This window comes from Lepisosteus platostomus, chromosome 8 (assembly GCF_059453375.1).
Source record: "Lepisosteus platostomus isolate fLepPlt1 chromosome 8, fLepPlt1.hap1, whole genome shotgun sequence".
In the NCBI taxonomy this organism is placed as follows: Eukaryota; Metazoa; Chordata; class Actinopteri; order Semionotiformes; family Lepisosteidae; genus Lepisosteus; species Lepisosteus platostomus.
This window is the reverse complement of record NC_142618.1, coordinates 50,250,628-50,275,973: the sequence shown is the minus strand read 5'-3', so window position 1 is coordinate 50,275,973 and position 25,346 is coordinate 50,250,628. Positions and strand designations below refer to the sequence as shown.

Sequence of the window (25,346 nt, the reverse complement as noted above, 5' to 3'; positions counted from 1 at the left end):
GTTTCATGTCCTGTCGCTAAGATAACATGACGCAGTTACCTTGGTTTCATAGTAGTGCGCCTGCGCAAAAGAGGAATTTGGTGTCATGGCGGTGGATTTTGTCAACATATAACATTCAATTAAGAGGACTACGAAACTAGGGGAGTGCAGGGTGAGAAAAGAAAAAAAATGCAGTCGGAAAAGGTAAAGTGTTGAATAGTGACAATGAAGAATAAAGTAGCTGTCACAGCATATTAAAAAAGGCAGTAAACTGTGGAGTATACGATACTGTATCTTGCATTTGCACTAGATTTAATAAACTGTTTTTGACTCTTAATTAACTTTGTCATTTGCCTTCGATTACACATTGTCAAAAGATAGATAATAATGAGTTATGTTCTTTAATGCAGTTTTCTTTTTTTCCTTCAATTTTTGGAATGGGTTGGAGTTCGAATGGATTCCAATTGGGAAAATGAAAATGTATAAGTATGATTTAGAGCAACCTGATTTTAACTTTAATTGGAAAGCTTAAAAGTTAGTGTAGACTAGGGATCTCGAATCATGTTCCAAGCAGCCTACAGTATTAGTCTTTACCTTAATCACCTTCTTTTTTAATGCGAGGAACACTTGTAAGCTATTGTTTAAAAAGTTTGTGAAAATGTGAAAACTGGAAAATTTGAAAACAGCTTCAATTTGTTAATAAAAAAAATCAAAATAGCTACCATCATAATCCTAGATCACATTTGTCCACAATGAACAGTTTGGTTTGAAGCTGTTGCATAGTTGCTGTACTGAATAAGAGGATACTTTTCCCAAATATTGTTTTGGGGTGTCATAAAACTGTTATTTATTGTTTCATACAAACTTTAAAAAACATATAAAACTGTAACTGTAAAATCTATATATTTTGCATAAGAAGCCACACCACAGAGCATTTTACTTTGAGCAGTACAATGAATGTTGTGAGGCCTTGATTAGAAGTGAGAATCTAATGAGAACCCTTTAAACTGAAAACACTTATCCACACTATAGGCATACATCCCATTATTCATTTCCCTTAATTGTGCATATATTTTTTTACAGTGCATGCAATGTGATTATTTTTATTTATCTAGAAAAGGACAAAGGAAGACACATGGAAATCAGATGATTTAAAGAGACATATTAAAGTAAGATGTTTTGTTTATTTTTTTCCTATTTATATTGCAAATTATTGTATTGAGTATATGTAATAAATGAAAAGGTGACCTTAATGAAAAATAAAAACAATCAGTAATTAGATGTAGGGTAGCAATAACCAAATGCCAGTAAATGTTTTAAATATTAAAAGTGTCCAATATTGAAACCTCTCCACATGCTATGCCATCCTTTTCTATGCTGTAATATGTTAAACATTATACAGACCACATCAAAATACATTTAATAGACTTGTGAAATGAATTGATAGTGTAATGAGTGTTGCCACTCTTGACATTTTTAGTGGAATTTTCTTTTTTCATCTTGAGAATATATATTTTCTTTGCTTTGCCATTATGCTTTCGTTCTGACTGTTTAAGAAGTCTACAGTGTGGTTACTGAAGGAGAAAATAACTTTAGCAGTCACACATTAATATACCTAGAAATCCAAAATTATGGACGTTTGTAACGGTGTCTAATGATCCGTGGAATGTTGTTTTGCTGTAAATATAATGCTGATATATGAACTGTTTCAGGGTGTGCTTAATGATAATGACAATGACAGGAGGAAAGAGAAATCCAGGCGAGAGGAAGAGCAGATGAAGAGCAGTAGTGGGGAGTCTCAGGAGCGGCGTCACAGAGATCGGGAGAGTCGAGGACACAGGGAGGAAGAGAGACACAGAGACAGGACTCGAGAGCGACCGAAGGAAAGAGATCAAGAGCAAAGAAAAGACAGTGAAAGAGACAGGACGTCAGGAAGACGAGAGAGAGACCAGGGCAGAAGAAAAGAGAGAGAAAGGGATGGAGACGCAGAAAGAAGCAGAAACAAAGACGGGGAAAGCGAAATCAAGGACAGAAGTCACAGTGACAGAGACCGAGGGACACTAAGGGAGAGCAGAGACAAGGAGAGAGACAGGGAAAGGAGAAAAGCAGAAAGAGACAGGGAGCGAGGGAAAGAAAGGCCCGGAGAGAGACAAGAGTGGGAGGCAGAGAGAGAAGGGAGACACCAGGATCAAATAAAGGAGAGGGAGAGAGAAAAGCATAGAAGCAAAGAGAAGGAAAGGGACAGGGAGCATGGACGGCATCTCAGCAGAGAGAAGGAGCATGATCCCGAGAGGAGAAAAGAAAAGGACAGGCAGCAGAAGAAAGAAAGAAACTTGGAGGAGGACACGAAGAGAGACGATGGAAGAAAAGAACGACATAAGGACCAAGATCCTTCAAGACAAAGAGAAAATAAAGGTAATGCTGAACGTAAACTATTGTGTTCCTTTTCAAAATGATGTATTCTGCTTTATACTGATACGGTTGTGGCACCCTTGATATTTGCCGGAGCCCAAATAAAAGCTGTTGGTGTTTTAAAATAAAATGAGTAAAAATTCAGTATAATTAGTCCAGCTTACTGTGGGCACATGGTAACGGTATCGCTAGGTTACCTTGGGACAAATACTGTTATATTAGAAATATCCATTAAGTGACCTATATAGAGTATACTTGTGATTCCATGCTCATTATTTTTTTTCTACATCTAGATATACATATTCAGTATATGTATCTGCAGTCAAAAATAAAGATATTATTTGGTTGCAGTTTTCTCTAAATGTTCTATGCAAATTTCTTTTTTGTACAGAGCATAATCCTTTATTGGTTAATACTATTATTCGGTGACTGCAGGTGTCTACCCCCGACCAAGTCTAACCAGATGTTAATTGTCAGTGAAAATTCAGATTAATTTTACAATCTGATTTGTGTTCTTCATTCTTCAGATTCAATTTCAGTATGATATAATATGGTTGAGGTTCTTGATGCTGATCTGTTTGTAGAATCTGCAGAACACCAAAGAAATGAAAATGAAGAACGTGAAAGGAGACATCGAGACAGAGGGGAACACTCAAAGAAAAGTGCACTAGAAGTACGTAACCACAGGACAAATACTGTATATAACATGAACAAAATGAGTTCTATCTTTCTGAGCTTAGGCTTGATATATTTAGAAACCAGCGGCTGATTTTTAACATTTTGCTGCACTGTGAACAATAGTAGTTTTCTTATAAGCTGCTGTGTAAGTCTTTGTATTCTGAAAAACACTTGGCATATATTTTTGCAGACGACTTTTGATGTTCTAAATGAAACAAGTCATTACCATTGAGCACAGCATTTACTAGCATATTCATGCATCTTTTAATAATATGATGTGAGTATTACAGCAAAGCTGATGTGGCATTACAATAATGGTAGTAGTGATGTTTTGATGATCAGTAATCAGTTATAATGATTTTACCTTGGCCCAAAACAATACAATGGTGCCCTTTGGTGTGTGTCACAATAAATCGATCTTTCCATCAAAATAAGTGATTGTTTAATACAGTGCAGTGCTGTTCTACTGCTGCTGCCTTAGATTCTTTAAAAGTAGAAAAAAACATAAAAAGCAGAAGGAGAAAAGAATAAATGAACTGAATAAATATAAAAAGTTGAACATTTATCTTATTTAATGAAAAAACAACAACAATTTCCTTTTAGAAGGAGAAATAAATGTATTCAAAGGGATGGACTGGCCTTCAGCACTTTGCTTCAATTCCAGTCCACAGTCCAGTGGATTTCATGAGTCTCTAAGTGATCGTCTGCTTCAGGCCTACAGGAAAATGGCCTAATTTGTCAAGTAATTCAAGTTTATTTTGTTATATTTAATGAAGATGATGAACAACCGGTGTTCTTCAAAGACTTCAAGGACCCTGGCCTGTAGCTTTTTATTTGGCTCCTGACTCTTACTTTTCTTTGCCATCCTTTCCTGTGACTGGGGGGGCATTAGGGGCCGGGAGAGAGCCGGAGACACCGTCGAGATTCCAGAGCCGGAGAGGGAGAGCACAGGCGTCGGGAACGGAAGGAGGAGGGCCGGCAGCTGCCGGATGATCGAGAACGGAGGAGGGAAAAAAAAGAAAAGAGGGATAACCACGGGGAGAGGAGCCACCGAGAGGGAAAAAACGGAGGCCCGGAAAGCCATAAAGCCCGAATTTCTGCGGATGAGCTCCATCAAGACAAGACACAGCCTAGAAAAAGCCACAAAGAGAAATCGCTCCTGGGCGGAGTAGACAATATCAAGCCACAGAGAGAGAGGAAAGAGACAAAAGTCGGTGAAGTGAGTGTTGTATATATGTTTAAAAGTAATAGTTTTGTTTCGTTAATTTTTAAAGATCAATTCTATTTTGTCTGCAACATTTTTCTTCTTGTTTTTCCTGCCTTTTGATTAAGCTCAGTAGAAGTATTTAGGCAGAACATAATTTATCAATAATCTGTCATTTTCCCATGAATGAATGCATCAGCAGTCCACACAGGCCTCATTATCAGCACACAGGACTAATCAGAAAAGATCAAGCGATACAGAGAAGCCTGTAAGAAACATTTTAATGAGATGCTACTTCACATAATTAATTTAGGATTGCCAGTGTAATTCTGTTAATATACACATGTAAGTTAAATTCATAATATGAAACTTGCTTTAATCTGTGCTATAAATATTGAATAATTTAGAGAATTTATTTTTTTTATATATTGATAATATGTAGTATAAATAATATTTAAGTATATTTATACTATTTGTGTTTGTATGCACAAAAGAAACATAATGCCCAAGTCTAATTATTTTTAAAATAGAGCTTAAACAAAATCACAGAAAATTTAGATAGTATAACACATTAATTTAAATATTATATTTTCAATTTAAAATTCAACATTTTGAAATTCAAGTATGAGATCCCTGAGCATTAACACGATCCTGGCAGCATTGATATACAGTATATATTCCTGATTGGTCTCTGGAGTGACTCTTGTGGGTGTTTCCACCACTGTTCTTGTGCAGCTGCTGGCAACTGGTAAAGGTAGGCTGGTCACAGTTATCTCCTATTGATTGTTAGGTTGGTATTATAGATGTTCCACTGGACATTAACTGGACTTGAAGCCATGCCATTGTAATCTTAGCACTATGTGATCTTACATTGCCTGCCCTGCTGCAAGACCAACTCTTCTAAGTTGACTTGCTGGAATGCAAAATCTTTTGGCTCAAAGACTTCACCGGTGTATCACTGAGCAGTAAGGTTGCTGCCAGTCTGCACCAGATGATCAAACATTTGTTATTTTTAGATTGTTTATTGTGTTATATTATTACTGTAAAATTCTCCTTACGTTGCATAGTCAAGATTTTGACAAAAGTTGTGTGGCCACTAGATGTCATGTTTCTTTAGGTAAAGCTTCCGTATTTTTTCCAGGAATTCACAATAAAATCCCCTACAAGAAATTGCATTAACAAAGTTAATAAAGTATTTTTTATTTCTTTTTAATAAACTTTAAGGATTTTACTTGTTTGTTTGTTTGTTCAAAGTTGCATACATTTTAAAGGAATTGCATTATTTCATATGACTGATTTTCCTGTGTATTTTTTTAAATTTTTTATTTAGGATGATAAAGAACAATTTGTCCTTGACAAATCATCTGCAGAGGATGTGATTAACGAGGAAACGGCAGAAGATTATGAAGAGGACTTTGAAGTAAGTGAAGATCTTAAAAGCAATGTGTAAAATGGCTCCATTATTAAGGCAAGGCTATGTATTGTGTTTCAACTTCAATTTTTGTTTTTTCCTATTTGATTTCTGTTTTGTAATGATATTTTGCATGCTTTAAATGGATCTTTATTGAAGAAAGGGGTAAGTGATTCTTTTACAAGTTTTACATACCTTTAGGAATAGTCATGCAAAAAAGCTTCAAAAGCTGAGATCTTGCTTTGTTGTTAAATCTGATTAGTTTTGGTTTGTTTTAAGAAGTAATAATTCACTTCATTAACACATTATGCAAACAGGTTCTTTAAGTATTTTGTTATCTTACATGAAAGGTGCTGGATGTTAAGGTATTACATTGGGGATAAAATTGCAAAAAAATGCTTTTTGTACTTTCCTTCATTCAGAAAGATATAATCATCATTTCTCAGGTTCTCAGTCTTCTACCCACTATCATTGGCATAAGCATAGCTGAAAGAATCTGAAAGTTGCCCTTATGTTGTGACTGATCTTTCTTATATACAGTGCCTTGCGAAAGTATTCGGCCCCCTTGAACTTTTCAACCTTTTGCCACATTTCAGGCTTCAAACATAAAGATATAAATTTTTTATTTTATGTGAAGAATCACCAACAAGTGGGACACAATTGTGAAGTGGAACGAAATCTATTGGATTTTTGAAACTTTTTTAACTAATAAAAAAATGAAAAGTGGGGCGTGCAAAATTATTCGGCCCCTTTACTTTCAGTGCAGCAAACTCACTCCAGAAGTTCAGCGAGGATCTCTGAATGATCCAATGTTGTCCTAAATGACTGATGGTGATAAATAGAATCCACCTGTGTGTAATCAAGTCTCTGTATAAATGCACCTGCTCTGTGATAGTCTCAAGGTTCTGTTGAAAGCGCAGAGAGCATCATGAAGACCAAGGAACACACCAGGCAGGTCCGTAATACTGTTGTGGAGAAGTTTAAAGCCGGATTTGGATACAAAAAGATTTCCCAAGCTTCAAACATCCCAAGGAGCACTGTGCAAGCGATCATCTTGAAATGGAAGGAGTATCAGACCACTGCAAATCTACCAAGACCTGGCCGTCCCTCTAAACTTTCAGCTCAGACAAGGAGAAGACTGATCAGAGATGCAGCCAAGAGGCCCATGATCACTCTGGATGAACTGCAGAGAACTACAGCTGAGGTGGGAGAGTCTGTCCATAGGACAACAATCAGTCTTACACTGCACAAATCTGGCCTTTATGGAAGAGTGGCAAGAAGAAAGCCATTTCTCAAAGATATCCATAAAAAGTCTCGTCTAAAGTTTGCCACAAGCCACCTGGGAGACACCCCAAACATGTGGAAGAAGGTGCTCTGGTCAGATGAAACCAAAATCGAACTTTTTGGCCACAATGCAAAACGATATGTTTGGCGTAAAAGCAACACAGCTCATCACCCTCAACACACCATCCCCACTGTCAAACATGGTGGTGGCAGCATCATGGTTTGGGCCTGCTTTTCTTCAGCAGGGACAGGGAAGATGGTTAAAATTGAGGGGAAGATGGATGCAGCCAAATACAGGACCATTCTGGATGAAAACCTGTTGGAGTCTGCAAAAGACCTGAAACTGGGATGGAGATTTATCTTCCAACAAGACAATGATCCCAAACATACAGCAAAATCTACAAAGGAATGGTTCACAAATAAACATATCCAGGTGTTTGAATGGCCAAGTCAAAGTCCAGACCTGAATCCAATCGTGAATCTGTGGAAAGAGCTGAAAACTGCTGTTCACAAACGCTCTCCATCCAACCTCACTGAGCTCGAGCTGTTTTGCAAGGAAGAATGGGCAAGAATTTCAGTCTCTCGATGTGCAAAACTGATAGACATACCCCAAGCGACTTGCAGCTGTAATCGCAGCAAAAGGTGGCTCTACAAAGTATTAACGCAAGGGGGCCGAATAATTTTGCACGCCCCACTTTTCATTTTTTTATTAGTTAAAAAAGTTTCAAAAATCCAATAGATTTCGTTCCACTTCACAATTGTGTCCCACTTGTTGGTGATTCTTCACATAAAATAAAAAATTTATATCTTTATGTTTGAAGCCTGAAATGTGGCAAAAGGTTGAAAAGTTCAAGGGGGCCGAATACTTTCGCAAGGCACTGTATATACTGAGAGGTATTAAAAATGAAACAAATGCTTTTGGTGGCATAACTTGAGTGTAATATTTTGCTCCTAAAGGACTACGATGATGATTTTGAGGATGTTGATGAGAATGATGAAGGTAACAGATCGGACACTAATGAAGACGTTCATGAAAAGGAAGAATTCACCCCACATAACAGGGCCGAAATTGAGGCAATCCAAAAAGCTATATCTGCAGAAAATGAAAGGATTGGTACTATACATCCTAGCACGGTAGAGAACAACAAATCCAATTGGGGTAAGGGCAACAGTAGTTTATCTTCTTTCCTTTCACTGCTGTCATACATCACCACATCAATACTGTTAAAATGCTAAACAATGAGGTTCAGTGAAGGTAATTAAAGCTAAATTCTTGCTAGAGATTGAATTCAAATCTTAGAATCAGCAATTGAATTTGCAGGCAACTTCAAAATGCAAGTTTCATAAAGCATAGATTTGGTGAATGAGTAGCTCTACCAATAAGACGAATATCTCTTCTCATTTCACAATCACTGTTGATGGAACAGCATGTCCTGCAGTAGTAGTTTTGATATATGTTTTGGGGGGTCTGTGTTGTTGTTTGGCACGCCTAATTCACAGAATAACATTTGGCAGAATATTGTCATTTAAAAAGCTTCCTGCTGTCACAGGTTCTGAGAGTTCTCCCAGCAAAGGCACTCATCAAGGAAGATTTATAGACTTTGTGGCAGCAAAGCAACGGGAAGTGAGCAAGAATGTAGCCTGTAAGCAAAAGTAAGTTAAACATCTAAAAATATGTTAAACTCGTAGTGTCTGGGACCAATCTGGGAAAAACACATTTAATTTACTGTGTTTATAGGATTTCAATAATAAAACTCGTTGATTTTAAGACATCTGGCACAAGCTCTTAGCCTGGTGACATTTTTAAAAGTCTCTGTGTAAATAGTGAATGAAATTTGGAAAAGGGTACAATATGATTAATGTGTAATGGTTTAGCCATTTACATATAGTTACATATAGTTTATAAAAATAATCATTTGATTGAAAGTATCAGAACACTGTGTATGTTTTTTGATCAGGTACATACTTCTGACATCATCAAGATGATAAGGATGTTCTGAAAGACTATTGGAGCTTTTTATTTGGTTAATATGTGTTGAAGTCAAAAGTGGATTGTTAATATATTTGAACTTTTCTTTATATTACATGGATTACAGTATTCTGATCACCTTTCTTCTAAATTCAGTTGAATTTTGAATGTGAAGCAAGCTTCACTTTCATCTTTGAAAATTCTGTTGGTTTTATTGAGATTTTAGTTATCCAATGGAAAATTTGGTCAGTGTGCTTCAGAGATTTAGAAGAATGATCTGCAAAACAAAACTGCAAAAATCAGTGCCAGTTCTTTATATTTTTTCCTAAAAATAGTCAAAAGTAGGACAACAAAATTTCTGTTTTACATTATTTTCCTGACTCTTGCATGATGGGTCAGAGCCGACTCTATTTCCTTAGGAGGCTCAAGGCCTTTGGTGTGTGTGGAACACTGCTACACAATTTTTATGAATCAGTGGTGGCAGCGGCCATCTTCTAAGCTGTGGTGTGCTGGGGCAGCAGCATCATGACAAGAGATGTAAATAGACTCAATAAACTCATGAAGAAGGCTGGCTTGGGAGGTGGTGGTGGAGAGGAGAATGCTGGCCAAGTTCACGGCCATCATGAACAATGCCTCTCATCCGCTACATGGGACTGTTATTAGATAGCTGAGCACTTTTAGTAACAGACTGCTCCAGCTACGGTGTTCAAGGGAACGTTTCCACAGGTCCTTCCTCCCGGCGGCTGTCAGGGAGTATAACACTGCCCTAGGCTAGGCCTGTTGGCCCTTCATCTGCTCATCTATGGACAGCATGTTGCAGTCATGTACTTTTGGGCACTGCATTAATATACTGTTTATACTGTGGTACTTTCAATCTGTATATACCTATGCGCATTTTGTACATATTTTATTGTTTTACAGTGACTGTTACTGTAGCATATTTTGCACACACCTAACTCTATTTATTTTATTTTGTATTGCTGTACTTATTTTAATTTTAGTCTATTCTGATGTCTGTCTTGCTTGTCTTGGGCTGGGCTGCTGTAACGCCTCAGTTTCCATTCGGGATCAATAAAGTCTTACATAAACACACATTTTTTTTTGTCATTCACGACAATAATATTTCAGTTCATTACATTTGGTTCCCAGAACCTCAGCTTGCAATTGATTTTGTTTCAGAAAACGCAGCACAGAGTTGCTTCGACTGATCGACCTTGACTTTTCTGTCAGTTTTTCGTTGTTGGATTTGCCTCCTTTGAATGAATATGACATGTACATAAAAAACTTTGGTACAACGAACACCAAACAGGTTAGTACTAATCTGTTGGTCATTTAAAGGTTAAAGTAAAAAACGTTTTACTTTTGATGCTAATACATTTCAGCGAAAACATTTTTTTTATCTTTTGCTGCATTTTAGAATTTAAACAGCCTACCCTGCAGTCATTGATATCTTAATGCATTAGTTAACTCAGAGTAAAGGTGTGCATGCGTACAAATGTCATATTTATATATCTTACAAAATAGTTGCCTTAGGAACAATATTAAATGAAGTTAGTTAAGCATTTCCTTCGAATAATGACATCTCATGTGAAAGCTTAGACAATGCCAGCCACAGCAGAAGTGACATTTAGAGAACTTTGGGAGCTAATATGCTGTCTGTAATAATGCTGCAAAGAATCTTCTCTAAATATTTATTGTTACACCATGTAGTATAATATATTATTAACCTCTAAAGTAACATTGAATTTCAGAACAAATGAGCAAACAAGTACACCAGTTACACTGTTTCATATATTGTTATCAGGGGACCAAAGCTTGATAATATGTAATATCTGACCTAACTATTGTTGACTTCTGTTCCTGGACATATTTATCATATACATATATTATCATATGGCAATGCTGCAGTAATAGTTTTTTTTTTGTTTTAATAATTTCAGGTCTATTTTACTATTCTTTGACAGGCATATATACAATGCAATGAAGACAATATTGATAGAGATATCCAAACAGAGGAAACTGAGACAGTTGAGAAATGGACTCAGCATCCTGGAGATGGCAGTGTAGTCTGTGGAGGTAAGTGAAAATCGTACTTATACATTTTTGGTTTAAACGCAAGGGTACATGGTTTTCAAATGTGTGGTTAAAGAAGCATCTTCTGAAGCTGATACTTCAAATAAAACTGATTTTAGAATTATGTTTTAGTTCTACATGAAATTGCACAATTCAGTTTTGACTGTATCTTGAATTTATAGTGCCCTCTATGCTTTCTGGATTTATAAAGGGAACAAAAAACATCTTAAAATCATAAAATGAGTTAAGGATTAGATAATGCAGTATAAATAATGCCATGATTAAATCACTTCTAAAAATATTATACTATATTGTAGTAGCATTGCACAGAGCAAAGTCACATTTGTCATTGAGGGTGTAATGAAAAAAAAAAACTATACTGAGGCCTCCAAAAGCTTCCTGTTGCCCTGAGGTATAAGTGTACAGTTTGTAATACAGGAATACATTCAGTAGCAGAATGAATCATGGTTAAGGTTGGAGACTTGTCATAGAAGATTGCATGCAAATGATTGTTAACGTCTACAAGTTTGGGGAATGGCTATTAAACAATCAAGAAAAAGCTAAAGGCTATAGGTACAGTGTCAGCCCTGCATGGATGAGGACACAAGTGTCATCTTGCCACCTCTGGCTGAGAAACAGGGGATTTATGAGCAACATTTGGAGATCTCTGCCCACTGTGAGGGGTTGTTTTGCATTTTCTGGTCCTGGAGCCATTGTATGATAAGGGAAATCATGAACTTCAACAAATACCAGGATATTTTGGTAAAAACATGGTTCCCTTTGCCAAGAAGCTCAAGCCAGTCAGAAAATTGACATTCCAGCATAACGATGAACCAAAGACACATATCTAAATAAAAATGTTAACTCTAGTCGAAATGTTCTCATCTCAATTTCTAGGCCTCAATCCAATTGAACATTGATTGGTTGAACTCGACAACGTTTACTAAGAAAAGCTGAGAGCAGTAAAATACCTGCTTGAGTTATTGAAAGATGATTGCAATATGATGGAATTAGTATTTTAAATCTCATCAGGAATAAATAGATACTGGGGAAATTGCAGGGTGAACTGCATTTGTTCATTAGAGTATTGTTGAAGTGAATTGAACAAGCTGAGGCTGTATATCTCAAGTACCTACAACATTGAAAACTTTCTAGTGTAGGCCAAAGGCTAGCTAAGACGTTTTTGGTCTTGAAAATGATTGTGTTATCTTCAGAATAACTGAGAGCTGTTTCTTTTCAAATTAAAGGTATTGGGGACCTTTTATTTTTGTGGATTTATGTATATACTGGTTTTAAGAAGTAAAGTACTAGTTGTGTAAAACAAATAACATTTTAATTGATTTTTAATGTTGTTTTTAAACAGGTTCCAAAAGCAATAATGAGTCTTCAAATGGTTCTATGACAAAATTGAGTATTGACTCTAAGCGATTGTCCATTTTTTTGCGTGCAGCTACTCAGGTACACTGTACTTTGTATCATAATTTCTACAGTGGTATATTCTTGTCTATATAAATATTTAATATATAAATATGTACATATCTGCAGTGTATACACAGACCACAGTATACTGTATATATCATCATATGGGTGTATGCATATTCTGAACTGACTGTAATATTAGTAGTAAACCTACTTGTAGTACTGGTAATGTTGTTTTTTGTTTCTTTTCTTATGGTAGTGAAGTTGTATTACATCTCTGATCTAATAGATAGACTGCATTGACTTTTGTTTCCAGTCTGGGTAGAGAGCCTTAATATTATTGTTCAGGCTTATAGCAACTGCATATAAGAGATATTGCATAGAGATATGCAGTTTACTTAATCATATCCTTACCGGTATTTTAGATAAGGAATCTCTCACTAAGTCGTGACCAATTGCTACAGTAAGTCAAATATGTAAGAATATTTTAGTTTATATATGCATTAGAAACTTCCTCATCTTTTTCAGGTGATTGCTGTATTGCTAGAAGAAGACAGAGCCGAACAACATTCTCTGAAGAAGCTGAAATCGCAAGAAGACTGTTTGTCATTTAGTGATGGAAGCTTACAGCTCAATACAAAACTGCCATTCCTGCATGGTAATGCAAATTCTCCTGTGGTAGCAGACTTTCCACTGCATTCTAATTATGTTTTGATACCAAAACTAAGTCTTTAGTTCAGTAATGTGTATTGGTTATTTCTTTTCCCATTTACACATCACAAGCAAACCTGGATCTTCCATCTTCTCTATGGTTTTTAGGTCGAGAGGTCTGCTTGATACGCTTCTCGCAGATTCAGAGGCAGGTCATGCTCTCCGTGCACAGGCCTTTAAAAAGCTCCAGTGCAGTTCGGCTGGATAGTAAGAGTATTGTTTGCATTTGGAACATATGGGAACCATCACGTCCTCAGAAAGTCCTTATATGTGAATCAGAGGTAGTTTTACTTTGAAATAAAATCAGTTTGGTTACAACATCTGTCTTATTATACTATACTATGTTATGTTCTTTTAAAATATTACATTTAATTAACCCGTAAAACTCAGCAGAAAAGTCTAAATATTTTGTGTGTAAATGTTGGCCTCTGATTAATGATGTTATTCTAAGCAGTATAACAAAAACGTTTGCAATATACTGTACCTGTAATATCTAAACTTATAGTCAAAAGATGCTTTGATCATGATACGAGCACTTTTTTCTTTTTTTTAATCTTGTAATCAGGTTATTGTTGAGTAGTTCACAAGTTATTTGACTTTATGTGTGGATTTATACCATGCAAAAACTAATATTTGTCCAAAATAATCATACATATCTGTTGTGACAGATTCAGTGCTGCTGCTTCAGTCCTGGTCAAGCCACACTGGTGTTTGCTGGCACAGCTGATGGTTCAGTGATTGTGTGGGATCTGCGGGACCACTCTAGTTTACATCACACTATGAAAATAGGAGAACAAGACTGGACCCTCCGGTTCCCCACATTTTCCACTGGTTGGTAAACTTGATCAAATAAAGGGAAAGGAGCACATTTCACATTCAGTTCATTTAGAAATTTAATCTGTTAAGTCAATATATATCTGTGGATAAAACAATGTATGTTTTATCTACAGATATAAATTCTTTGTTAAGTGGCAATATGTTTTCTTTATTAAACAATTACAATCTACAATGGTGCACATTGCTGAAGCATCTTAATATACTGGTAGTAGAAATGGAAACACGTGGCTTAATCAGGGAAACTAAGTTATCCTGAGAACTAGGAATACTAAAAGACAACATTTCAGCTTGTTCTTTGTAGCTTACACAATGAAGTAACTCTCCGCATGAACCTCCATAGAATTAAGTTTTTTTTTTATAGGCAAAGAAAGAAAATAGGCTTTCGCCACAGTTTTTACAGTGTTGCAGTTACACAGGTGCTGCACAAAAATAAATCATCTTTCTGCGTCTTTATTGGATTTTTTTGCTGTTTAGAAACATGACTGTAAAGAAATAGAGGTAGATACTTTAATCATAGTTGACTGTCAAATTAAATGTACAAAAACTAAAAAAAGAGTCTTTTCAATTAACAGAAACCTGGAAGAAAGTTAAATCCTGGATAATCAGGGCTTGTTTAGGGTAAAAATGCTTTTGCATGTTTATTTATGGCAAAATAGAATTTCTGCGCGGAGAAAACTGTAGTCTGGAGATAACAGCACAGACTTAATAAGCTTTTGCCTGCAGCCCTACTATCTAAAATGTTAATTTTGCAGAGCTTTGACAAACATTGCTTTGTTAGAGCATTTGTTTATTTATAGTATTTAAGGTATTTAAGTTGTATTTTTTATGATGTCATCAGAAATGTATTAAATATTTCGAAACCTTCATATTTTGATTGACTCCAAAATAGACTTTCACTTTTCACTTGGGTTTTCCACTCTTGGTAATTCAGTCTTCAACACAGACTTTGCATTCACACTTCATATGACGATGCACTACTTTCATTTAAAGCATTGGCATCCAGTGGACAATTCAGTGTAGCTTATGAAACTCCATCTCCAAATTGTTCTTTGGAACAATTCTATGTGTATACAGTAGTGTACCTCAGCATCAGTGGAAACTCTCTTAACCTAGAAGTTCCAGCTAAGGTAGATCTCAAAGTGAGACAAATATTTGTTTTGCAGCTTACTGTTTTTTTTCTGTTATGCTTTATCCTAAATTGTTTCAGAAGGAAAAAAAAAGTATTACTTTATCAGTTACAAGCTCTTGTCTTTTAATTTGTACTTATTTTGAGCAGAGAATTGATAAAATGGAAACTAGTTTGTAAAAAACAATTATAGGTTTATTCATGTAACATTTCCAAAAGACCTGACATTGTATTTTTCGAAATGCGCTAAATATGTATACATTCTGTGCCGGAATATTTTAAAGTACCATTAAGCTCTTTGATTTCATTATTTCTTTTGCCTGCTTTTCCAAGTATTAATGTTACTCCAATTTCATAAATGTGTATATCTGCAGATTCTGTCCTTGCAACGTCTGGCCATTTCTCTCAAGTAAGGGCTGTGGAGCCCGTTCAAGTCGATGTAACTGAGGGAGAGAGTCCAGGATTTTTCCTACTGTCTTCTGAAGAAGGTACCGTGCACAACAATAGGATGTAGGAAAATAAATACATTTATACAGGTTTACAATTGAACGATTAGGTTTCTCATGTACAGTATGTGTGTGCTGTTGAAGAAAGAACAATACTTTTCAAGCTACATCCAGCTAAAAATTTAATTCTGAATTCCAACAAACAATTTTAGTAAATTATGCCATATCGAGAAACTGAGGGCACAGATTTTTCTTAAAAATATAGTTTCTGCATCTTCCTCAGCTGGTTAAGCCAGTTGCTTTTATAAATAATATTATGCAGCAAATAACGTCTATCCATTGTCAGAAAGTAATTTATTCCTTGTAAGGGTTACGTCAATGTGAAGCCTGTCCCAGACACTTAGGGCACAAGTCAATAAATAATGCATTTTTATGATCAGATCTTTTTTTGGAATTCAAAACATCAACATTCCTTTTTCTTCTAAGCCTTCTTTCCCCCTTGAACTCGATCCCAGATAACTCATCCTCCCCTCAGGAGCCCTAGCCCAGGATCCATGCCCATGTTGCAACCACATCCATTTACCTCAGAGGACCCCAACAATCCCTATCATACAGAAGTATTTCGGAGTGAGGTCTAATGGCATCCAGTCTCAGAAGGACCGTTTACTGACCTCATGGGCCAGCCAGCCAGACCAGCCGGCCTCTGTCGAACAGAGAAATGCAGCGAATAAGTCTATATAACCACAGGAGAACCAAGTGTCCACACACTCACATTTGAAAAGGCAACCCATTGCTAAACATGTTTATTAAATAAAAAATGTTTAAATTGAGTTCAGAAAATGATTAGCTTTGTGTTAGTCCACGGCCCTCAATAAGACAAGTGAATTGAAAATGAATTGATATATTGATAAGCAATGCTCTAGTGTAAGTTCTCTTTTTTTAATGCTCCAGTGGCTGGATGATGTTGTCCTGTTATGATCAGAGCTGTCATGTTTTGTTTTTATAATTCAGAATCATTAGGACTATCATTTCAGTTGGCATCCCTGGATGACAGTGGAGTTTTAAATCTTTGGGTGAGTTATGGTTTTGACCATGCAATTTAGCCTACAACTGATGTAGTTATATACTACCAAATATGTAGCTTTAGGAGCAAATTTATTATTTGATTTATTTGTTTGCAATTAACTTGTAACTTTCAGTATACAGTTGAAATAGAATTTATACTATTAAGATATTTTTGCATTTTTAGGTGGTTGTGGAACTTCCAAAAGCTAGCCTTGCAGGATCACAAACTGATTTAGGTGAGAGAGTTATTTCTGTAGATTCTTCTATATATAATCAAAGGTTTAGTAGGCAAGCAGTACATACAAATGAAATATGCCGATCTTAAAGATATTTTGTTTCCTCTGTAGGTCTAAAACCAGGTGGAAAAGTAAAACTACTACACAGTTCATCAATAATTACAAATGATAGGTAAGATCCCATAATATAAAATGTGTTTTGTTATCTTTTACTTATTTGCATGCTTTTGTACATCTTCACCATATATGGTGTACATACATACAGTAGAAGTGCTTTTCTTAACTTATATCAACTGCAGGCTGGGACATAGGATGAGGCATTTCCACCTTTCATCTTACCACCTGTTATTGTATCACAAATCCACACCTGGTTTCAGATACAGTACTTTATTCTCAGCATTTATTTTAGCTCAGCCATAAAGCCTATGTTTAAACCAGTGTGATTGTTTCATATGCAGACTTTCCAGGGACATCAAAAGTTTGCCTTCTCCAACACATAATTCAGTCTGTTTAATGAAGTTTAAAAAATATGATATATTATTGTAATAATATATTATTTATATAAGCAACATATCTTTATATCTTCCTTTACTAAACATGTATGTGTAATGTATAGTATGTGTAGGTATACATCTGTTCAGAAGTCTCTTGCATTATTTCACTCTTTCTACTCATCTTTCCTTCTTATTTTCTACTGGACAATTTGCTCAAAGCTTGACTGAGACCTGCATCTTGTAGTACAATAAGTAGAATTTTAGCTTCATGAATCTATGGAAAAAAGTAATTTAATGACATGGAACACCTGGCTGAGTCATCAGTTAGATATGATTTGTAATATGGTAGTTTAGCAATTACAAAACATATTGCTACAGTAACTGCTTCTGTTAATTTTAGTTTGACTTGTTGTGATCACAAGTTTTTAAAGACACTATTAATGAGTGCTTAATGACAGGCTTGGTTTCTTCTCCCGAATTGTATTTAGTATACTGTATGTGTAATTGTATTAATTACACGTACAGTATACTAAATATACTCAGAATTGCTGGAAAAAAAGGAAAAGGAACGAAAAGGAAAGAGAACTATCCTGATGAATCATTTCCACTGTGTTTTCATTATACACTCATTTGTATACATTTATAGTCAAATGAACCACTTTTTTTCCAATTAAACTCTTAAAGGTGTTGTAACTGTTGTTTTACAAATATAGTGTTAAACCTAAGAGAAGGTAAACCTTTCTAATGCATTCCGCTCCTTATTTAACAACACAAAAATGAGGCTGAGCAGTTTGGCAAAAATTTGCCATTTTTTCTTTTAATTTCCCTAGATCAAGTCTAGGGGATGTTCTGCAAGTAGGTCCCTTGCAGGCACTGACGCTGAAGTTCTTACCTTCGGATTCCAATCACTTCTTCATTGGCACAGACATGGTAAATAAAATGTTTTTAATTAATGTGCACTGACAGCAAAACAATGAAAATAGATAATATATATATTTAGCCTGTGGAAGGATTATGTAATTCCAGAGTAATTAAAGATTATTTGCTTTTTGAAATATTGCAATACATTCAGTTACCCTGCTTGCATACAAATATTTTTTTGTTTAGAAGATTTCCAGAAAGCTTCACTAATGTGTGTTGTATTGTAGGATAAAAACAGTTATAGATAACTCAAATTACTGCTTTGGTGCAAGCTTACTGAAAAACACAATTAACACTTAACATTAACTTAAAATTGATTAAAAATGTTAATTTGTGTATTGATATTAGTGATTTGTTATTTTAAAATTTGTTATTATTATTTTAATAATGTATTATTATATGCTTATCATTTATAATAGTCAACATAAAAAATAAACATTTTAGTTCTCTCTAGCACATAATAGCTGATCCATGAAGCATTCACCTTTTTAAAGACCATCTCACACTGGATTACAATGCAGTTTGCTTAATTGTACAGGCTACAGATTAAATAGCTTTTCGTTTAAGGTAGCCACAATCATAATAAACAATTCTTTTATGCATTATTTAGTTATATTTACATACTGCATAAGGTAACTTTTATTACTGTAAGTTTAATTAAATGTGTATTTTTTACAATCTTTGATTTATTCATTTTTTGTAGTTCTGTAGCATTGTCAGAGTGGTTTGATGAGTATACTGTTTTTTTAAATATTTGTTTTCTCCTGCACCACTGTTTGTTAAACATGTCACCTTTATGGTATAAAAACGTATCATGTTCTTTATGTAAAATCCAACTTGTAGGGTTTAGTGAACCATGGAACAAGACATGGTGTGAGAATCCCTCCAAAGTTCTACAAGCCACAGGCTAGTGGATACAAGCCAGTCAGTGTGACTTCTGTTGACTTCTCTCCTTGTGGAGAACCAGCGTTTTTGGTGAGATAATTTTATACTTAATAGGATTTGTGGGGCACATTTACTGTAAAGACTAAACATCAAAGGACGGAGAAAACTGATGCAATATTTACAGTTAATAAACTGTAGAGAAATATATCTTCGATACAGTAGTATTATTTTTGTAATTTAGTAACAGTATAAAAAAATAAAAGCTGGAAGTATTTAATAAAATCTTTGATCTTGTTGTAATCATCTCCTAATTTGGGGAAAAAAAACTTATTTTAAATTTCCTTGCAAAAGCATTCAGACCATGCCTATTGTGTCGAATGTTGATGACTTCAAATGGGAAAACTGAAATATATTGATTGCATAAGTATTAAGACCCGATAATTCTATGGTATGGTGGCAATTAGGCAGCTATTATACCTGCAGGTCATTTTTGGTAAGTCTCTCTACTAACTTTGCACACTGGTTTGGTGCAGTTCTTGACCATTCTTCTTGGCTGAGTTCCTCAAGCTCTCTCATGTTGCTTGAGGATTGCTTATAGACAGCAGTTTTCAAGTCTTTCCACAAAGTCCCAAAAGGATTCAAGTCAGGACTTTGTGCCACTCAGGGACATACACTGTCTTATGCCACTCCAGTGTAATTTTGGCAAAGAGCTTTGGATCATTTTCCTGTTAAAAATAGAGTTCTCTCCCTAGTTTTAAGTCCTTAGAAAACTATAACAGATTTTCCTCTAAAATATTTGCCTGTAATTTGTTTTGTGCATTTCACTGTCAATTCTAATATTTCTAGTCCCTAAGAAGGATAAGATGCATAACTATAACATCACCCTGCCACCACAAGACCTGATTATAGTGATGGTGTTTACTGAACCATGTGCTGTGTAGATTTATGTTGAATGTAATGTTAAGTACTTAGACCATTTTCCAGTTTGGTCTCATCTGATCACAACACCTTTTACCACATGTTTTGCAAGATGAATCACAAGGTTCATTGCATACAGGCCAGCTACGTGGAGAGACTGGGAGATTTTTTTTTTTCACTTCAGCCATTGAGCTCTGTGACTTTTTAAAGTTGTTGTTGGTTGACCGGCTGCTCTGCTTGGAGGAACAGCCTGATCTAGGAAGTGTTTGAGTGGTATGATGCACCTTCCATTTCTCGATAATTAAGTAGACTGTTTACATGGATATTCAGAGCCTTCTATGTTTTGTAGCCTTCATCTGGCCTGTGCTTCTCAATGGCTTGTTTTGAAAGCTCCTTATTCTTTATGCTTAAAATGCTTAAAAGTAATCACAGGGACAGGTGCTTTTATTATGAAATCATTTAATCCATAGACAGAGGATATTCAACTAATTATGTGAATTTTGAAGGTAATTAAATGTACCTAAAGTAATTTAGATTTACCACAACAAAGGATTTGGATATTTAAGCAATCATTGCAATCATGACTTTTCACATTTAAGTTTCATATTGATATCTGTTTACTTTTTTATTTTGATCTGAATGTGTAAATTGTCTATATTGCAAATATGTACTGCACTGTACTACTTAATTACTACTAGTGCCATGACTGCAAGCTTTAAAGAAAATGTTAAAACTGTGCAATGGTCTGCATACTTTTTCAAGGCACTGTTCAGTATATGTTTCTTTCTCCCCAATGAGCATTAGAGGAGTCATAAAATCATTTTTCAGTTTTTTGTCTATATGGGTAGATATGAATATGTGCTCCTGATACCTTGTTTAGTTTAGTGAGTTTCACAAGATTTTCTTTGAATCTCTTTGCAAGAGTTAAGAGGGATTTAGCCTTGTCTAGAATGCTAGAAACCTTAAATGAGTGTTTTCAAGTGGCAGATGATGGAATTAGTGCAAGAAAGAGGATCATGATTGTGGCACACAAAATGATAGAAGTGGAACTAATTAGCAAATACATCAGTGACTTGAAAGGGATTTAGAAGTGCTACAAACTCTACTTAACATTACCAAGTGAAGTAAATATTTAGTTTTGGCATTTAAAATGTTGCTTTAGTTTTGAAGTGACAGAATTTGGCCATTTAAATAAATTATAAGATGTGTTGAAATAGTGTCATCATTGTGGATCCTGGTGATATTACTAGGTGGATTTATAGACTGATTTTATTAGGAAAACACCCTGGTGTGACATATAGAAAGTATTTTTGCATAAGTACCCTATAGTGTGCTAGGAGTGTGTATTGATTTCTCTAATGTGCATGTATAATGAATATATTCCTTTTTTAGCCCCCTTCCTGAGAACCCCTGTGTCTTTTAGTTTTTATTCCAACTGAGCTATTAATTTACTATGCTTATTGAACTGTTAATTTAACTTTTTTTAATTATGTATTTTAAATTGGTTTCAGTCATGCCCTGCTTTAGGAATATTTTAATGTTTGCTGACCTAACGGCTGTCTGAATGCTGTAATAGGTTTCAATTAATGCTGTTCACATCAAACATGGGTAGGAAATACATGGTTCCTATTGCTTAATATAATCAAAAGTAATGGTTGAATCAAATACATAAATTGAGTGCTCTGAAATTAAAGTTAATGGTTATTTTCTACCCTAAGTCAATATAATTTTTTCAATGTATATTTTTGCTCTGAAATAAAAGTTAATGGTTATTTTCTACCCTAAGTAAATATAATTTTTTCAATGTATATTTTTGTAAAATCAGAACTACTGTTTTGTACAGTATGATCTTTCATTATGTTTTTTTTAGGTTGGATGTGCTGATGGAACTATAAGAATGCATTCAGTGAGGACTGAATACCCTATTATGGAATGGAACTGCAGCACCAATGGAGAGCCTGTTATCTCTGTGCAATGGGCTGTAACAAGACCAACAGTATTTTTTGTTTTGGATGCAACCTCTAATATTTATGCTTGGGATTTAATGAAGAACAGTTCTCAACCATTGCTTAAAGAAAAAAATCAATCTGATAGGTGAGACAACTGGAAACTTAGGAAGAAAGGCTTCTTGATGATTGAACTTTAATTTGAGGGATGAGGGGAGTTTTCTTGAACAGATAACCAACAGAGTGTTTATCTCTTGTTCTTTAAGCTGTCTTAGCATGGCATGTTAGCTTAGTGCATGATGCAAAACCTTCAGCCCTGCAGGTCTGTGAGGATTTATTTTGCTATGAGCTCTGAGTAATTTGACTTATGCCTATGCTTGACAGGGTTGTTTTTTTTGCTTTTTGTAAGGCTTTAATGAGTAGAGAGTTTAGAGATACTTTAAAAAACACGCAGGACTGTTTCCTTCAAGATCTGGCCTTTAAACAGTATGTTAAAATGTTACTTATTATTTTGTCCATTAACTAAGGTTTAAGTATTTTCAATATTTTTAATATTTCATTGTTATTGTTAATTCACTTTTAATTTCAGTAAGGGTACTGCAATGAGAGAGTAGCTCTCCACAAAACCTACTAAATTGCTTACTTTTGTAGAACCATACTACATGTTTTTTTTTTTGTTTTCATGTTCCTTTGGGCTTCCAGCTAAGCTTTCTTGTTCTGATATGCAGTACAGATCCTTTCAGATTCATCAAGCACAGAGATGTTCTAGTATATCCATCATTCTCAAAGACACGTTCGCTAGCATAGCTTTTGCTACTGATCCATATCCATATCTTCATGTTTCTGAATAACTGTACAGATCAGATCTGTACATAGATCAGATCATAGATCTATCAAACACATTTTCTGCTTTGTTTAATCTTTGCTGTAGGTATTCTTATGGTGAGGTGTAATCTGTGACCCTTCAAATTGAACTTGTAGTCAGGTGCATTGTTAATGCCATTTATACTGTGTGCAAAATGTAAACTAATCTGATCTTTTTTTTTCAGGATTACTGCCTTTGCTGTTTTTGGTGACCCAGGAAAACCCAATACATTTTCAGGGATCTCACTGGCAAAACAGTCTGGAAAAATTGAAATTCAATATTTCAACAAACAATGGGCAATTCCTAACTCTGACGAATCAAAGAAGCTGAATGATATTTTATGTTGGGCTTGTTAAAATATCTGGGGAAAACTTTCTATGGTGCTCTGTCAGTTGATATAAGAATTATAAGTGTGAAGTTTAGTATATAAAGAAAAACCTACACACAAATGCACACATGGAAAGTTAGTTACAGGTGATTTTGTTTTTAGTGTCCTTTCCTAAAACCAGTCTTGGTAAACAATTACATTAGTAACATGGATTTTTTCCAGGCTTTCTGATCAACATATACTGTACAATACATACATATTGTGCATTGTTATATTTAATTCATTCCTCTTCTTGTGTTAGGAATGGGTATAACACTAAAAACACAATGAAATATATTGTATTGCTTTTTAACTCTTTTCCTGTGCATTGAAACAGATACTTGCATATCTGTTAAAATGTCTTCATGAAAAACTGGAGATTTTTCACACTGAATTTAAAACCAGAAGGTGTAAAAATCACAGTATTTTTTATAGTTGATTTGGTCAATATTACTTGGTTGTGATGGTTCACAAACCTGTAAACGGATGCAGTATAAGATCTGCAAAACTAGTATACTGTATGTAGCCTATTTGCTAGCACCTAGAGATTATTTATAAATCATGGAGGTATTTTTACCCTTTGATTTATTTTATGTGCTTCACCTTTTGTGAAATACAGTAACTTGTAGAAATTCTTCACTGTCCCTTAAGGCATTCTAGTCCTTTTACAATCTTTTTTCTGTAGAAGTCTGTGAATGTGGAAAAGGTTGGTTTTAACAATTAAACAATACACTGCTTTTAGTCTTATAATCTTAATCTTGGGCACCAGGACTCTTCTATTCTTTATTGAATAAACCCCCTTCTCCCACTTTCAGAAAGTGTTTTTTTCAAGTAAACAGGTGAGGTCTTTTCGATCAATCTGATCTTCCAAAATAATGTTAGAAATACTGTTAACACTGTTATTTCAGTTTCTAACGTGTGCTTTTGTTAAGTCATAAACAGTTTACCATGTCAAGCTTTATTTGGTACATAAAAGGCCCTTTAGCATTTCACTATGTACATTTCATTTGTTTTAATTTCCATTTAAGTATTCCATTTTTGAAGGATAGTTTTATAGATTATCAAAGTATGTATCTTGTAATATGTAGTGAAATCATTATTTGTGAATACAGGGAGGAAAAAGTAAGATCAATTAAATTAATACTGAATAAATAGTTCACTTATTCAGACTGTAATTTAACAAAAATGTAAAGTTTTTACCTAATATTTTTATGCCTGTACAATGTAATGGATGTATTTATACAGTATTTGCATTATTTGTCTACAATTGTTTTATGTTTAATAAATTAAAATCACAATTTTTGCTGTTGTCTTCAGTGTGGATTTAAAATATCAAATTTCCCAACTAATACAAAAACTCATAAGGGATTGTTTTTTTAAGCAGCATTATTTAACTGGTACTGTTAGTGTAGACTGAAATCAATGCTTGTCCACATCTGTGAAGTTGATCTGTGGTAGTTAATGTTTGTGTTTTTTAATTGTTTTTGTGAAAAAGTTCACTTGATGCCATGTAGAAGTTTAAGCTCTAACTACTGTTTGAATTAAGTAGCTACTGCAAGTATCATTTGCTTGCAATGCATAATTAATTTGAATCTGTTTCCTGTTCAAAATTAATTCTGTCATTCAAATTATTAAAGTATTGTAATGTAATGATAATATATCAAGGAATAGGTTTATTCCATGCTGAAAAAAAGAAGAAAGAGAACACAATGTTTCGGCCGTGGAGCCTTCTTCAGGTGTGAATCAAATGATAATATATCATTTGATTTAGATTTGCTTATCATTTTATATTAAAATGGTTAAATGCACCTAATACTTATGAATTAGATTTAACCTTGGATACTTATTTTTAGAATTATTATTATATATATTGTTTTTTTTCTATATAATTGTATAAATATATAGCAGCAAAAAATAACTTTTCGCTTCAATAAAGGTTTTTTGCTTCATTGGCAAAAAGAGGTACAGTACATATAGATACTCTAGTTGTCCACTAGGTGGCAAATGTGACATGCATATTAGTGGAACAAATTTTGTTTATTAGTGGTACGTATTTGACATATTAGTGGAAAAGGATGGCTTCATTTGAACTGAAGGGAA

At 34.7% G+C, this 25,346-nt stretch overlaps 1 protein-coding gene across 1 annotated transcript; it reads left to right on the top strand.

The window, feature by feature from the left end:
• Positions 1-34: 34 nt before the first annotated feature.
• On the top strand, positions 35-24,549 carry dync2i1 (dynein 2 intermediate chain 1). Its single transcript, XM_088643826.1, has 22 exons — positions 35-183; positions 1,095-1,148; positions 1,692-2,394; positions 2,976-3,064; positions 3,962-4,288; positions 5,604-5,693; positions 7,926-8,127; positions 8,519-8,621; positions 10,117-10,246; positions 10,902-11,013; positions 12,374-12,468; positions 12,958-13,087; positions 13,249-13,421; positions 13,809-13,971; positions 15,478-15,591; positions 16,561-16,622; positions 16,799-16,850; positions 16,962-17,022; positions 18,175-18,274; positions 19,109-19,240; positions 21,939-22,162; positions 23,064-24,549. Exons 1-22 carry the CDS (start codon positions 169-171, stop codon positions 23,233-23,235), a joined length of 3,303 nt encoding a protein of 1,100 aa, XP_088499952.1. The 5' UTR covers positions 35-168; the 3' UTR covers positions 23,236-24,549.
• Positions 24,550-25,346: the final 797 nt, after the last annotated feature.